This window comes from Hemiscyllium ocellatum, chromosome 3, assembly GCF_020745735.1.
Source record: "Hemiscyllium ocellatum isolate sHemOce1 chromosome 3, sHemOce1.pat.X.cur, whole genome shotgun sequence".
Classification (NCBI taxonomy): domain Eukaryota; kingdom Metazoa; phylum Chordata; class Chondrichthyes; order Orectolobiformes; family Hemiscylliidae; genus Hemiscyllium; species Hemiscyllium ocellatum.
This window is the reverse complement of record NC_083403.1, coordinates 9,540,878-9,557,944: the sequence shown is the minus strand read 5'-3', so window position 1 is coordinate 9,557,944 and position 17,067 is coordinate 9,540,878. Positions and strand designations below refer to the sequence as shown.

General features: G+C 44.0%; 1 protein-coding gene across 1 annotated transcript in view; it reads right to left on the bottom strand.

Moving 5' to 3' along the window:
* LOC132834399 (dynein axonemal heavy chain 8-like) overlaps positions 1 to 17,067 on the bottom strand; it is a 1,143,262-nt gene that overhangs the window by 325,005 nt on the left and 801,190 nt on the right. Inside the window, exon 47 of the mRNA XM_060853284.1 lies at positions 7,087 to 7,221. Within this exon, the coding sequence (XP_060709267.1) occupies positions 7,087 to 7,221 (135 nt within the window). The remainder of the gene's footprint in view (positions 1 to 7,086; positions 7,222 to 17,067) is intronic.

The following is a 17,067-nucleotide window of genomic DNA, read 5'->3' as shown; positions in this document are numbered from 1 at the left end:
AGACATTAACTTTGTGGTTTGAAACAAGTGTCATTGGTTTCAAACCAACCCATTTAGGTCAGAAAATCCATTTTGGAATGTGTCCTTTTGTCCTTTCAAGAAATTGTGGGAGATTAAATTCACAGACCTGTTTGAATAATTAATTTAAGACTATAAGACCATAAGACATAGCAGTGGAAGTAAGGCCATTTGGTCCATCGAGTTCACTCTGCCACTTAATCATGGCTGATGGGCATTTCAACTCCACTTACTCTCTGTAACCCTTAATTCCTTGCAAGATCAAGATTTTATCAATCTCTACCTTGAAGACATTTAACATCCCAGCCTTCACTGTGCTCTGTGCCAATGAATCCACAGGCCCAGCACTCTCTGGCTAAAGAAATGTCTCACTCATTTCCATTCTAAATTGACCCTGTCTAATTCTAAGGCTGTGCCCATGGGTCTTAGGTCTCCTCGCCTAATGGGAAAAAACTTCCCAGCGTCCACCCTTTCTAAGCCATGCATTATCTTGTAAATTTCTATCAGATTTCCCTTCAACCTTCTAAACTCTAATGGGTACAATTCCAGGATCCTCAGCTGTTCAGCGTATGTTAGGCCTACTATTTCAGGCAACATCCATTGAATCTCCGCTGGACACACTCCAGTGTCAGTATGCCCTTCCTGAGGTGTGGGGCCCAAAACCGGACATAGTATTCTAAATAGGGCCTAACTAGAGCTTTATAAAGTCTCTGAAGCACATTACTGCTTTTATATTCCAACCCTCGAGATAAATGGCAATATTCCATTCGCTTTCTTAATCACTGACCCAACCTGCAAGTTAACCTTTCAAGAATCCTGGACTAGCACTCCCAGATCCCTTTGTACTTTGGCTTCATGAATTTTCTCACTGTTTAGAAAATAGTCCATGCCTGTATTCTTTTTTTCCAAAGTGCAAGACCTTGCATTTGCTCACGTTGAATTTCATCAGCCATTTACTGGACCAGTCTCCTAAACTGTCTAAATCTTTCTTGAGCCTCCCCATGTCCTCACTATTTCCTGCCTGTCCACCTAGTTTTGTATAATCAGCAAACTTCACCAGAATGCCCCCAGTCCCTTCAGCTAATATATCACTAATATATAAAGTGAACAGCTGCGGCCCCAACACTGAACCCTGCGGGACACCACTTGTCACTAGCTGCCATTTCAAAAAAGAACTTTTAGACCAACTCTCTGCCTTCTGTCAGACAGCCAATCCTTAATCCATACCAGTAGCTCACCTTGAACACCATGGGCTCTCACTTTACTCAGCAGCTTCCCATGATGCACGGTATCAAAGGCCTTTTGGAAGTCTAGATAGACCACATCCACTGGGTTTCCCTGGTCTAACCTACTTGTTACCTCTTCAAAGAATTCCAACAGATTTGTCAGGCATGACCTCCCCTTATTAAATCTGTGCTGACTTGTTCTAATCCAACCCTGCGCTTCCGAGAATTTAGAAATCTCATCCTTAACGATGGGTTCTAGAATTTTGTTGACAACCGAGGTTAGGCTAATAGGTCTATAATTTTTCATCTTTTGTCTGGATCATTTCTTGAACAAAGGGGTTCCAACAGCGATTTTCCAATCATCCGGGACTTTCTCTGACTCCAGTAGCTTTTGAAAGATCTCAACCAATGCCTCTGCTATTTCCTCAGCTGCCTCCCTCAGTACTCTAGGTTGTAGCCCATCAGGGTAAAAAATGAGGTCTGCAGATGCTGGAGATCACAGCTGAAAATGTGTTGCTGGTTAAAGCACAGCAGGTTAGGCAGCATCCAAGGAATAGGAAATTCGACGTTTCGGGCATAAGCCCTGATGAAGAGCTTATGCCAGAAACGTCGAATTTCCTTTTCCTTGGATGCTGCCTAACCTGCTGTGCTTTAACCAGCAACACATTTTCAGCTGTAGCCCATCAGGGCCAGGAGATTTATTAATTTTTAGATTTTTTTTAGCTTTTCTAGCACTTTCTCTTTTGTAATGGCTACAATACTCAACTCTGCCCCCGACTGTCCTTATTTGTCGGGATATTCAAAGTTTGGGAGAAGATTTGTAGCTCGGGTGCTCATTGTTGTGGTTCTGTCCGCCGAGCTGGGAACACAAATTCCCAGCTCGGCGAACAGAACCACAACAATGTTGGGATATTACTCATGTCTTCCACTGTGAAGACTGACACAAAGTACTTATTAGGTTCTTCAGCTATTTCCTTATCTCCCAGCAACATTTCAATGTCCATTTTTAAAAGCAAAGTGATTTTCAGAATGCTCCAAATTATTTACAGCTCCTGTTGTAAAAGTGAAGTCTAGACATGACTTTACTAGGCACTCAGGCCTCTGCCAAATAGGAAAAAAATAAAATGTTGGCTGCATTTATCTTACCTTGTTATTATCATGTCCACAAGACATGAAGAGAAATTATAGACTGTTTTAATTGTTTGTCTGTGATTCTGGTAAAAAAAACTATATACAGTCATAAAGGTTTACAGTATGACAACAGTCCCTTCAGCCTAAATTTGTCCATGTATATATTTGCTTGTGTACGTTTCAACATGAACTCTGCTGGACTAAAACATGGCAATCATTGTTCCAATAAATGGAAGGTTTCCAATGACAGTTACCAGAAAGAGTGTCATCCTCCAGAATTCTATAACCTTACATTGTAGGGACATTGCAATCAAACTAACATAAAAGAAAGTGAGACACTATTAGGAAAGCGAGAATCTTTTCAAAGTAGTACGGTGAAAGTTCAGGGCCACTGTGTTCCTTAAAGAATGAAGGGCATGGACAGCAAGTCCACGGAATCCTGGATTTCAAGGGATGTTGAGAGCTTGATCAAGAAAAAGAAGAAAGCATATGTTACGTACTGTTAACGCGGATGAAATGATATCAGTCCGAGCCCAGAGTGGGGTTCAACAATCGGTAACGTTTACTGATACAGTAACACCGGCGGAGACCAACCGAGGTCCGAATCTCCGCTGTTCTGCTGTTTCCGCGCGCTGCTACACATTATATACCTTTCTTTGTCAGGATGTAAGGAGTTTGAGTATGAATGGGATGATAGTTCCCCATCATCGCTGGAGTAGGTGCAAATGGTGGGTTTCCTGCCGTCACAGGAGAGTTTCAGTGTACACACAATAGGGTGCTAATTGGATTATGTAAACGGGTCCGGGTACTATCTGCTTGTCTCTCTCTGAGGGCTGGAGGCTAGCACCCCCTTTTGTTCCCTTGGGGTGCTGGTGTGTATTAGTCTGTTCGTTGCTGTCTGGTGGATGCCTGTCCTTTGTGTCCCCTCCCCCCACCTTGTCTCAGTCCCAACCCTCGAACTGAGCACCACCTTCCTAACCTGCAATCTTCTTCCTGACCTCCCCACCCCAGCCTATCACCCTCACCTTAACCTCCTTCCACCTACCGCATTTCCAACGCCCCTCCCCCAAGTCCCTCCTCCCTACCTTTTATCTTAGCCTGCTTGGCACACTTTCCTCATTCCTGAAGAAGGGCTCATGCCCGAAACGTCGATTCTCCTGCTCCTTGAATGCTGCCTGACCTGCTGCGCTTTTCCAGCAATACATTTTCAGCTCTGATCTCCAGCATCTGCAGTCCTCACTTTCTCAAAGCAGGAATTGATTAGGGATAGTCAGCATAGATTTGTTGGAAAGCTGGTCCAAAATGTAATTCATAAATAGGAGGGAAAAGGTGATGGTGAAAGGATGTTTCTGTGTTGGGGAACATGTGGCCAGCAGTGCATCGAAGAGATTGGTGCTGGGACCCTTGCTTTTTGTTATGTACATTAAGGATTGGATGTGAATGTAGAAGGTATAATTGGTAAGTTTGCAGATGGCGCAAAAATTGGAGGTGTTGTTAATAGTGAAGAGGATGGTCTCAGGCTACTTACTGGTCTCAGCTGGTAAACTGAGCAGAGCAGTGACAGATGGAATTTAATCCTGATAAATGCGAGGTGATGCATTTTGGGAGGTCGCATAAAATAAGGACATACATAACAAATGGTAAATCCCTACAGAGTACTAAGGAACAAAGGGACCTTGGTGTACAAGTCTGTAGATCCTTGAAGGTGTCAACAAAGATAAACAGGGTGGTGAAGAAAGCAAACAGGATGTTCGCCTTCATTAGCCGGAGCATAGACTATGGAAAAGTCTTGTTCAAACTTTATAAAACATTGACTGGGCAACAAATAGAATACTGCATGTAGTTCTGGTTACGACATGATCATAAGGATGTGACACACTGGATAGGATACAGCAGAGATTCACCAAGATAATGCCTGGGATGAAAAGTCTCAGTTATGCTGTGAGACAGTTGTAAAATGAATTCAGGAAAGCTTTTTAGGCCAGAATATAGAGAGTCCCTTCAGGCACTCTGCCTGTATTCCTGATGAAGGGCTTTTGCCTGCAACATTGATTTTACTGCTCCTCAGATGCTGCCTGAACTGCTGTGCTTTTCCAGCACCACTCTAATCTAGACTCTGGTTTCCAGTATCTGCAGTCATTGTTTTTACCTTACACGATTTCTCACTTGTGCATCAATGACAGTATTGATAGAATGGCCATCACATAATCCTACTTTCAGATTGAGATGCCCTCCATTGTACTGTGTGGAAATACTACGGTGCTAAATGGGAAATATTTCATACAGATGCAGCACTCAAGTTTTGGCATGCATGAGGCACTGAAATCTATCAGCAACATAATCACATTTAATTGCAATCTGTAACTTGATGGCCTACCACATCCCATTATCATCAAGCCAAGGGATCAACCATGATTCAATGAAGTGTGCATGGATGTATCCCGGGGCGGCACCGGGCATATAAAACCTGAGGTATTGATCAGGTAGAGCTACAACTCAGCACAGAGGAAGATATTGAAATTATTGGAGATTGATCACTTCAGGCCTAGGACATCATTGTAGTAATTTTAGGATAGTGTCATATCCCAGCCATCAGCAACTGCTTAAGATCATTGGACCACCTCCTCCAAGACTTGTTTCCCTGGCCCCAATGCCTCATCTTCACCATGGACATCCAGTTCCTATACACTTCCATCTGCCATGACCAGGACCTCTAAGCCCTCCATTCCCTCCTCTCCTGATGTCTCCACCAGTACCCTTCCACTGACTGTCTTATTCATTTGGCTGAACTGGTCCTCACCCTTCAACAATGTTTCCTTTGAATCCTCCCACTTGCTCCAGATGAAAGGGGTAGCTATGCTCACCCAATGAGCCCCAGCTATGCCTGTCTCTTTGTTGGCTACATAGAACATTTACACCAATACCACTCTCCACTTTTTCCTCCATTACATTGATGACTGCATCGATGCCACCTCATACTCTCACGAGGAGGTTGAACAGTTCATCAACTTCATGAACACATTCCAGTGCGATCTTAAATTCACCCTGACCATCTCTGATACCTCTCTCCTCTTCCTGGACCTCTCCATTTCCATCAATGGTGAATGACTCAACATTGACATTTTTTACAAACCCACCGACTCTCACAGCTACCTGGATTACACCTCCTCCCACCCTGCCTCCTGCAAAAATGCTATCCTTTATTCCTATTTAATCCTCATCCTCCACATCTGCTCCCAGGAGGACCAGTTCCACCATAGAACACACTAGATGGCCTTCTTCTTTAAAGATCACAATTTCCCCACCCGCGTGGTAGATGATGCCCTCCAACGCATCTCATCCACGTCCCGCATCTCCGCCCTTGCACCCCAGCCCTCCAACCACAACAAGGACAGAACACCCCTCCCCCCCAGTCCTCACCTTCCACCCCACCAACCTTCACATACATCGCAACATCCTTCATCATTTCTGCCACCTACAAACAGACCCTACCACCAGAGATATATTTCCATCCCCACCCCATCCGCTCTCAGTAAAGACCATTCCCTTCAACCCCACGGCATCAATGTGGATTTCATCAGTTTCCTAATTTCCCCTCCCCCCACCTTATCCCAGTTCCAACCTCCCAACTTCGGACCGTCCCTATGACCTGTCCCATCTGTCCATCGTCCTTCCCACCTATCTACACCACCCTCCCCTTTGATGTATCAACTTTACCCCCACCTCCATGCACCTATTACACTCTCAGCTACCTTCCCCCCAGCCGCACCGCCTCGGCTCTCAGCCTCATTCCTGATGAAGGGTTTTTGCCTGGAACATTGATTTTCCTTCTCCTAGGATGCTGCCTGACCTGCTGTGCTTTTCCAGCACCAGATAAATATCACGTAGGCCTCCTGCCTACATAAAGCGGCAGGAAACCATGTTGCACATATTGGACAAAAGCTGACCCATCTAAAGTACTCAGGTTATAGCATTTCCAATCAATATTTGGAGAGTTAAAGACCCCCATAACAACTACCCCGTTACTTTCGCTCCTATCCAGAATTATCTTTGCTATTCTTTCCTCTACATCTCTGGAAGTATTTGGAGGCCTATAGAAAACTCCCTACAGGCTGACCTCTCCTTTCCTGTTTCTAACTTCAGCGCATACTACCTCAATAGATAAGTCCTCAAATATTCTTTCTGCCACTGTAATACTGTCCTTGACTAATAATGCCACACCTCCCCCACTTTTGCCATGTTTTCTCTTCTTACTGAAACATCTAAATCCTGGAACCTGCAACAACCATTCCTGTCCCTGTTCTAGCCATGTCTCTTCTTAATTGTGTACTCATGTCATGATTGCTCTCCATAGGGTTTTTAAGTCAGTCTGGTTTTGATGTTTAAGCTTTAGTAAGATGGAAGCTATGAACACTGAAATACCCTGTAAGCTGATCTGCAAATTGTATTTTTTCCTTTCTATGACTTGACTGTCTCAACTGATGCAGGTCATTCTTCTTCTAATATAGGCAAAAAAAAACTTCAAACATAATATCAAAAAATCAAAAATTATTTTTCTAATTGTGATAATTTTCCTCATTAAATGTATTAGCTTACATAATCTGCTGTGACATTCAGTCTGGCCTGTCCTCTGGAGTATATACTGGCAGCAAATCAGACAGTTTCAATATTTAAAACATATTTTAAAAAAAACTTTCCCATTTTTACTCACCAGTTTAGACAGATTCATATCTCTCAGTACCCTCATGACAATTGTTGATTCACTGTCTTCCGGTCGTGCTCTCTTCTGAGCTCCCAAAGTCCTCAAGACAGAAAGAATGTTTCTCAAGCCAAAATCATAATGAACCTGGTGGTAATTAATTTAACAATTAATAAAATTATTGATTGAACTATTTGCTAAATTAAGATCTTGAGTCAAATTTTCAATGAAGAAACCTTCATCAGAAAAGAACAGAAAACACAGAAGATTTACAACATAAAAGGAGCCCATTGTATCTATATTGGTTAGAAAAGTCCACTTAAATGCCATGAGGTTTCTGTCTCTTCCAATGCGTTCAGATAATAGATTCTGGACCCCATCAAATTTCTAAGTTTCTCCTCCCTGATAATTATTGTATCAATGACTATAAATCTGTATATTCAGTCCATCATGATAAATGACCTCTCAAGTAAGGGGTATAGTCTTTTCCAAATTGAACATGTCCTAACCTTTAAGAATTTTGTACACTGAAAGTTCATCTTACTTTAGCCTCTTCTTCCATGTTCCAAAAAGAAGGTAATCTCAGTCAATCTAATTCTTCTTATAACTAAAAATCTTAATCCCTGGCAGCAGCCTTTTAATTCTCTTCTATACACTGGTATTTTGTGCATCCTTAAGGTAGAAGATGACCATGCTCACTCATCTGTGGTTTTTGCTAAGATTGTGATGAGTAAGTAGTGGCAGCTACATCAATCTGCAAATGAAAGCCTTTGATCTAAATAGGAAGGATACCACAGAAAATTGCATGCTGGATGAGTTTTTGGCTCAAACTTTCCTCTACTAGGTGTGACATAATAGAATATGTAAATGATGATGGTGTAACTAATGAGTTGGAGATGCCAGTGTTGGGCTAGGGTGTGCAAAGTTAAAAAAAATCACACAACATCAGGTTATAGTCCAACAGGTTTAATTGGAAGCATATTAGCCGGTCCTTCATCAGGTGATAGTGGAGGACACAATTCTAAGGCACAGAATTTATAGCAAAACTTTAGTGTGATGTGACTGGAATTATACATTGAAAAATACCTTGATTGTCTGTTGAGTCTTTCTCCTGTTCGAATACCGTGATAGTTTCACTTCTTTCATGTGTAAATCACAAACCCTTTTTTTAAAAAAAGTTTGCATTCTCAGTTAGCTCTAACAACGAGTGTTCATTAGACAATATGTTGAAGGTGTTAGCCCCCTGTGTTCTCTGTCTATGCCATAATGTTTAGATTGATTCTAATCTGAAAAGTGAGATAACAGAGTTTTACATAAATTTATGCAGTTTTTCAGCTCAGCGTTTCACATGAATTCATGCAGTTTTTGAGCAAAGTACAATGTAACTCTGCAAATACAAATTCACCTCTCAGAGACTTAGGTCACTCTGGACTCATGCACACACATATACACACTCTCTCTCACAGACACTAACAAGCCCCCACCCCAGACACGCACACACACTCTCACACTCACACATGCACCCCTCACAGACTTAAGACACTCTACGCTCACTACACACACATATACACTCTTTCTCACATTCACAACCCCCAACCCAGACAGACACACACACACACAAACACAAAGACCCACATGCACACATATATTGTGTGGAGCGAGTTTATATTTGCAGAGTTACGTTGTACTTTGCTCAAAAACTGCATGAATTCATGTAAAACTATGAGCTCAAAAACTGCATGAATTCGTGTAAAACTCTGTTATCTCACTTTTCAGATTAGAATCAATCTAAACATCATGGCATAGACAGAGAACACAGAGGGTTAACACCTTCAACATATCCCCACCTCTTCCTCTGCTACATTGATGACTGCATTGGTGCCGCCTCGTGCTCCCGCGAGGAGGTTGAGCAATTCATCAACTTCACCAACACATTCCACCTGGACCTTAAATTTACCTGGACCATCTCTGACACCTCCCTCCCCTTCTTAGACGTCTCCATCTCCATTAATGACGACCAACTTGATACCGATATTTTTTACAAACCCACTGACTACCACAGCTGACTCTGGTATTCCCAATTCCTCCGCCTCTGTCGTATCTGCTCCCAGGAGGACAAGTTCCACCACAGAACACACCAGATGGCCTCCTTCTTTAGAGATCGCAATTTCCCTTCCCACATGGTTAAAGATGCCCTCCAACGAATCTCGTCCACATCCCGCAGCTCCACCCTCAGACCCCACCCCGCCAACCGTAACGAGGACAGAACGTCCCTGGTGCTCACCTTCCACCCTACCAACCTTTGCATAAACCAAATCATCTGCCGACATTTCCGCCACCTCCAAAGAGACCCCACCACCAGGGATATATTTCCCTCCTCACCCCTTTCCGCCTTCCGCAAAGACCGTTTCCTCCAGGACAACTGGTTAGGTCCACGCCCCCCTACAACCCACCCTCCTATCCTGGCACCTTCCCCTACCACCGCAGAAACTGTAAAACCTGTGCCCACACCTCCTCCCTCACCTCTATCCAAGGCCCTAAAGGAGCCTTCCACATCCATCAAAGTTTTACCTGCACATCCACTAATATCATTTATTGTATCTGTTGCTCCCGATGCGGTCTCCTCTACATTGGGGAGACTGGACACCTCCTAGCAGAGCACTTTAGGGAACATCTCCGGGACCAATCAACCACACCAATCAACCACACCACCCTGTGGCCCAACATTTCAACTTTCCTTCCCACTCTACTGAGGACATGGAGGTCCTGGGCCTCTTTCACTGCCGTTACCTCACCACCAGACGTCTGGAGGAAGAATGCCTCATCATCCGCCTCGGAACACTTCAACCCCAGGGCATCAATGTGGACTTCAACAGTTTCCTCATTCCCCCTTCCCCCACCTTGCCGCAGTTCCCAACTTCCAGCGCAGCACTATACCCATGACTTGTCCTACCTGCCTATCTTCTTGTCCACCTATCCATTCCACCCTCCTCCCCCCCCGACTAATGCCTTCATCCCCACCCCCACCCTCCTCTCACTTATCTCTTCATGCTTCAGGGTCTCTGCCTGTATTCCTGATGAAGGGCTTTTGCCCGAAACGTCGATTTTACTGCTCCTCGGATGCTGCCTGAACTGCTGTGCTCTTCCAGCACCACTAATCCAGAATCTGGTTTCCAGCATCTGCAGTCATTGTTTTTACCTTCAACATATTGTCTAGCTAACACTCATTGTTACAGCTAACCTGAGAATGCAACTTTTAAATAAAAGGGTTTTGTGATTTATACCTGAAAGAAGTGAAAGTATCATGGTATTCGAACAGGTGAAAGACTCAACAGACAATCAAGGTATTTTTCAATGTATAATTTCAGTCACATCACACTGTAAATTTTTGCTATAAATTCTGTGCCTTAGAATTGAGCCCTCCACTATCACCTGATGAAGGAGCGGTGCTTCCAATTAAACCTGTTGGACTATAACCTGGTGTTGTGTGATTTGTAACTAATGAGGTTAGTCTGATATCAAAAGGAGAGACCACAAAGGTGTTACAGTGAAGAAGGAAGTCATTCATGAGATTGCTTTTCATTTGGTAAATATAATAATGTTTAGATAAAATGCACTCTTTCAAATTCCAGCATCAGGGAAGAGGTGACATTATTCACAGAATATCAGAAGTGTCACGGTGCAGAATGAGGCAAATCAGCCCATCGTACCTGCATCAAATCTTCAGATGAGCCTCCTTACCTTGTGCTAATCTCCTGCTTTTCCCCAATAGCCTCTTGAATGCCTCAAATGATTTGACTTGACTTATTTATTGTCATGTGTATCTTCAGCAAGGCATTTGATAAGGTTCCCCATGGTAGGCTCATTCAGAAGGTCAGGAGGAATGGGATACAGGTGAACTTAGCTGTCTGGATACAGAATTGGCTGGCCAACAGAAGACAGCGAGTAGTAGTAGAAGGAAAATAATCTGCCTGGAAGTCTGTGGTGAGTGGTGTTCCACAGGGCTCTGTCCTTGGGCCTCTTCTGTTTGTAATTTTTATTAATGACTTGGATGAAGGGATTGAAGGATGGGTCAGCAAGTTTGCAGACGACACAAAGGTTGGAGGTGTTGTTGACAGTATAGAGGGCTGTTGTAGGTGCAGCGGGACATTGACAGGATGCAGAGATGGGCTGAGAGGTGGCAGATGGAGTTCAACCTGGATAAATGCGAGGTGATGCATTTTGGAAGGTTGAATTTGAAAGCTGAGTACAGGATTAAGGATAGGATTCATGGCATGTGGAGGAACAGAGGGATTAGATTAGATTAGATTAGACTTACAGTGTGGAAACAGGCCCTTCGGCCCAACAAGCCCACACCGACCCGCCGAAGCGCAACCCACCCATACCCCTACATTTACCCCTTACCTAACACTACGGGCAATTTAGCATGGCCAGTTCACCTGACCCGCACATCTTTGTGACTGTGGGAGGAAACCGGAGCACCCGGAGGAAACCCACGCAGACACGGGGAGAACGTGCAAACTCCACACAGTCAATCGCCTGAGTCGGGAATTGAACCCGGGTCTACAGGCGCTGTGAGGCAGCAGTGCTAACCACTGTGCCACCGTGCCGCCCACGATCTTGCTGTGCAGGTACATAGATCCCTTAAAATGGCCACCCAAGTGGACAGGGTTGTTAAGAAAGCATATGGTGTTTTGGCTTTCATAACAGGGTGAATTGAGTTTAAGAGCCATGAGATCTTGTTGCAGCTCTATAAAACTTTGGTTAGACCGCACTTGGAATACTGCGTCCAGTTCTGGTCGCTCTATTATAGGAAAAACGTGGATGCTTTGGAGAGGGTTCAGAGGAGGTTTACCAGGATGCTGCCTGGACTGGAGGGCTTATCTTATGAAGAGAGGTTGACTGAGCTCGGACATTTTTCATTGGAGAAAAGGAGGAAGAGAGGGGACCTAATTGAGGTATACAAGATAATGAGAGGCATAGATAGAGTCAACAGCCAGAGACTATTTCCCAGGGCAGAAATGACTAACACGAGGGGTCATAGTTTTAAGCTGGTTGGAGGAAAGTATAGAGGGGATGTCAGAGACGGGTTCTTTACACAGAGAGTTGTGAGAGCATGGAATGCATTGCCAGCAGCAGTTGTGGAAGCAAGGTCATTGGGGACATTTAAGAGACGACTGGACATGCATATGGTCACAGAAATTTGAAGGTGCATACACGAGGATCAGTGGTCGGCATATCATCGTGGGCTGAAGGGCCTGTTCTGTGCTGTACTGTTCTATGTTCTAAGTGTTCTGTAGTGTCACCATTCCCTAGTGCCATCTTAAAACACAGTAACACAAACTAAAACATAGAATATAAAGGCAGAAAAATGAAGAAATAAAGGAAGTGTCCAACTTTACAGTCCTTCTAGTTAAGTGCTCCATCATAGGCTGTAGGCCTGGTGGCCTTCACCTCATTGTTGCAAAAGTCACCACTCTTTGTTGCCATGTCACCTCCACTGATGTAACTGGTGCCATTTTGGTTATGCACTTGACTACAAAATCAGAATTTATAAAAGCAAAAATAATGGAAGCAAAGCCAAAAGGAATTAACTTAGTACAGATATTAAAGTCTTATTTAAGTCTTATCTTCATGAAGGTCAGGCAAAGCCATATCCTGTAGTCTCAGGAGGGCCTGAGTGTTTGCTGCCGTGGACACTACCACCTCCAACCTTCTCCTGTTGCCACCTTCGATTCTATAACTACCTGCGCCACAATCAGGTCCTGGAACATGCTTGGGCAGGGCACGCTCACAGCATCCGATCAGCAGATCCCCACCAGATCCCAGCACATGCTTGGGCAGAGCCCACGCACAGCCTCTGGTCACCAGATCCCCACCAGATCCCAGCACATGCTGGGGCAGGGCCCACTCACAGCCTCTGGTCACCACATCCTTCGTTGGATGTCGGAATGTGCTCAGGCAGGGCCCACTCATAGCCTCTAGTCACCAGGTTCCTCGCTAGATGTCGGAACATGCTCGGCAGGGCCCACTTGCAGTCTCTGGCCACTAGGTCCCTTGCTGGATCCGAAAAGATGCTTGAGCAGGGCTTGCTCGCAGCCTCTCGTCACCACATTCCTCACTGAATCCCGGAACGAGATCTGGCAGGGCCCACTCGCAGCCTCTGGTCTCAGGTCCCTCACTCGATCCTGGAACTTGCTCAGGGCAGGGCCCACTCGCAGCCTCTAATCACCAGATTCCTTGCAGGATCCTGGAACGTGATAGGACAGGGCCCACTCACAGCCTCTGGTCCCAGATCCCTCGCTGGATCCCAGAATTTGCAAGGACAAGGTCCACTCGCAGCCTCTGGTCACCAGATCCCTCGCGCGATTCTGGAACATGCTTGGTCAGGGCCCACCCGCAGCCTCTGGTCGCCAGGTCCCTCGCTGAATCCTGGAATGTGCTCAGGCAGGGCCCATCCTCAGCCTCTGATCACCACGTCCCTCGCTCGATCTTGGAACATGCTCCAGCAGGGCCCACTTGCAACGTCTGGTCACCAGGTCCTTTACTGGATCCCAGAATGTGCTCCGTCAGGGCCCATTCACAGTCACTGGTCTCAGATCCCTCGATGGATCCCAGAATGTGCTCGGACAGGGCCCACTCGCAGCCTCTGGTTGCTGGATCCCTCGCTCGATCCTGGAACATGCTCGGACAGGGCTCACTCGCAGCCTCTGGTCACCTCATCCCTCGCTGAATCTTGGAACATGCTTGGACAGGACCCACTCGCAGCCTCTGGTCGCCAGGTCCCTTGTTGGATATAGTTGAGCAAACCTGTTCACTGCCTCCGATTGCTGAATCTTGTAACATTCTAAGGCTGGGCATGTCAGCAATGCCTCACCAAAAAAAAGACTTTAAACGAAAGGGAAAAGAAAGTAGCAAAAGCAAAAAGAAAGAAACACAAAGTAAAAAAAAGCAGACAAAAGCAAACGAGCTCAGGAGCTTGAATGCAGTGTTAATAATCCACTGCCATCTTGGAGTTCATTGAACCTCCCATCATTGTATTTCCAGGCAGTGCATTCCATACACATACTCACTGTGTGAAAAGGTTTTTCTCACATCGTTCTTTGCTTTGTTCACACATCACTTTAAATCTATGCTCTCTTGTTTCTTTTGCTTGCAGGAAGAACCCCCTACGCTATCCATTATCTATCACGATTTTGAAAACCTTTATCAAATTTCCTTTCAGCTTTTTCTCTCCGAAGAGAATAGTCCCAATTTCTTCAATCTATCCTCATAACTGAAGGTTCTCATTTCTAGAACCATTCTTCAAATTGTTTCTGAACTCTTTCTGATGTGTTCACACCTTTCCAATAATATGGCACCCAGAATTGTACACAAAACTCCATTTGAGGTCTAATAAGTGTCTTATCCAGGTTCAACATCATCTTCTTGAACTTGTACTCTATGCTACTATTAATAAAGCAGCTGTACGCTTTCTTAACTGCTATCTCCACTTGTCCTGCCACTTTCAATAATGATCAGAGTGGAGAGTTGAGAGAAGTTTGAGACAAAAAGACAGAGGAGAAAGTGCAGGTGCTGGAGATCAGAGCTGAAAATGTGTTGCTGGAATTCCTGATGAAGGGCTTATGCCCGAAACGTCGAATTTCCTGTTCCTTGGATGCTGCCTGACCTGCTGTGCTTTTCCAGCAACACACTTTCAGCAAAAAAAGACAGAGAACTGGATTCAGTAACCTGTAAGTATAGATGTAAATAAAAGACAGTCACTGCACTGACAAGTGTTAGACTGCATTACTCTGGGATATGCAAAAACAAAGGCTTTTAGAGACCAAGAGGAGTGGTAATCTAGTTAATGATGTGGACGAGTCAGTATTGGACTGGGGTGGAAAAAGTTAAAATTACACAACACCAGGTTATAGTTCAATAGGTTTATTTAGAAGCACTAGCTTTCTGAGCGCTGCTCCAATAGCAAGTGACAACCACCTGATAAAGGAGCAATGCAATTTTTAACTTAATCTAGCAATCTCTCAGAGTGTAATTATAGAAGTCCACACTCAGACATGTTCAGGATATGTATCTAAGAATCTTAACAGCAATGTTGATATAAAGCATACCATAAAGCATGGTGGAGGATAGCAGCAATGGAAATTTCAGGATTTAATGTCAGATCATAATCTATGAAGTGCAGGAGAAAAGCAAGAAGACTTCACAGGCCAGGACAGAAACTCAAAAAACTTTAAACATAAGGCAACAAAGCAAGAAGGCTCTGAAGGGTAAGAAAGAACCTCAGAAGATTTTGAAGGACTTTAAGGCAAAGTGGGAAAAATCAAAATCCACTTACCCAGGTCAATGTGATGTGGCAATTGATTTGGATGGTAGCTCCAGCATAAACATTGACATTATCACAGCCATGGAAAATGTGGAAGGCCCACAGCAAGGCCAGAGGTGGGAGCTCTGAAAGCAGCAGTTTCCGTACTACAGAATTGCACTACACTTGCATGCATACCACACTTTGAAGTAAATAAATATGAGCTGATAGCCATTATGTATAGGCAGTAAAAAGTGAGGTCTGCAGATGCTGGAGATCAGAGCTGAAAATGTGTTGCTGGTTAAAGCACAGCAGGTCAGGCAGCATCCAAGGAACAGGAAATTCGACATTTCGGGCAAAAGCCTGATGAAGGGCTTTTGCCCGAAACGTCAAATTTCCTGTTCCTTGGATGCTGCCTGACCCGCTATGCTTTAACCAGCAACACATTTTCAGCTCATTATGTATAGGCAGCTGCACTATAAAAAAGGACTGTGCCCTAATATTAAGAGATATGTGACATTCTAGGATAATAGGAAGGGTTTAGAGGGATATGGACCAAGTGCTAGCAAATGGGACTAGATTAGTTTAGGATATGACTCTAATAGCTAATAGAGAATGAGATGAAAGTGGACCGACAGCATGGCTCAGCAATGATGGGGAAGTGATACAAGATTTAGAGGTGTCCTTCATTCAGGAGATCAGGCTGAAGAGTTGGTTTGGCTAGAGATGAAGAATAGTAGGGGAAAGAAGTCTCAATTAGACATGGTGTGCAGGTCTCCTAATAGTAACTATAATGAAGGATAAAAAATGCAAAAATAAATCTTGGATTCTTGTGATAATGAGCAGTGATAAGCATGAGCCATTTTCATTTATATATAAACAGAAAATAAATCAAGTTGGCAATGGTAGCCTGGATGTGGAGCTTTCAAGATAACTTTTCAAATATCATGATCTCAACCAATCGAAGAACTAGTTATATTCAACTTGGTATTGCGCAATGTGACAGGATGAACCAAAGATCTTAAAGTAAAGGCTCAATTAGAAAGCAGCAACCACCAAAATGATTGAATTTTACATTCAGTTTAAAAGGAAGAAAAGTCAGTCTAAATATGGAATTTTAACATGAAAGAAGGACAACAATATGAAAGTTGAACTAGCTGAAGTCAATTTGGAAACAAAGGTATAACATAGATTATTAGATTCCCTACAGCGTGGAAACAGGCCCATCGGCCCAACCAGTCCTCCAAAGAGTAACCCATCCAGACCCATTTCCCTCTGACCAATGCACCTAACACTATGGGCAATTCAGCATGGCCAATTGCCCTAATCTGCACATCTTTCGACTGTGGGAGGAAACACACAGAATGTGCGAACTCCACACAGCCAATCACCCAAGGCTGGAATTGAACCTGGGATCCTACTGCTGTGAGGCAGCAATGCAAGCCACTGAGCCACTGTGTCAACCAAGGAAAAAAAAGCAGTGACAGATATTTAAGAGGATATTTCAAATAGTCAGAATAGGTTAATTCATACTTAAAAGAAAAAATTCAGGGGAGGACCCAGTATTTATAGCTAAATAAAGACGTTAGGGAAATTACCATCTGAAGGAAAAAACACATAATTGAGCAAAGATGAGTGGAAGGTCATATGAGAGGGTAGAGTGTAAAAAAATAGAAAGATCAATCAGC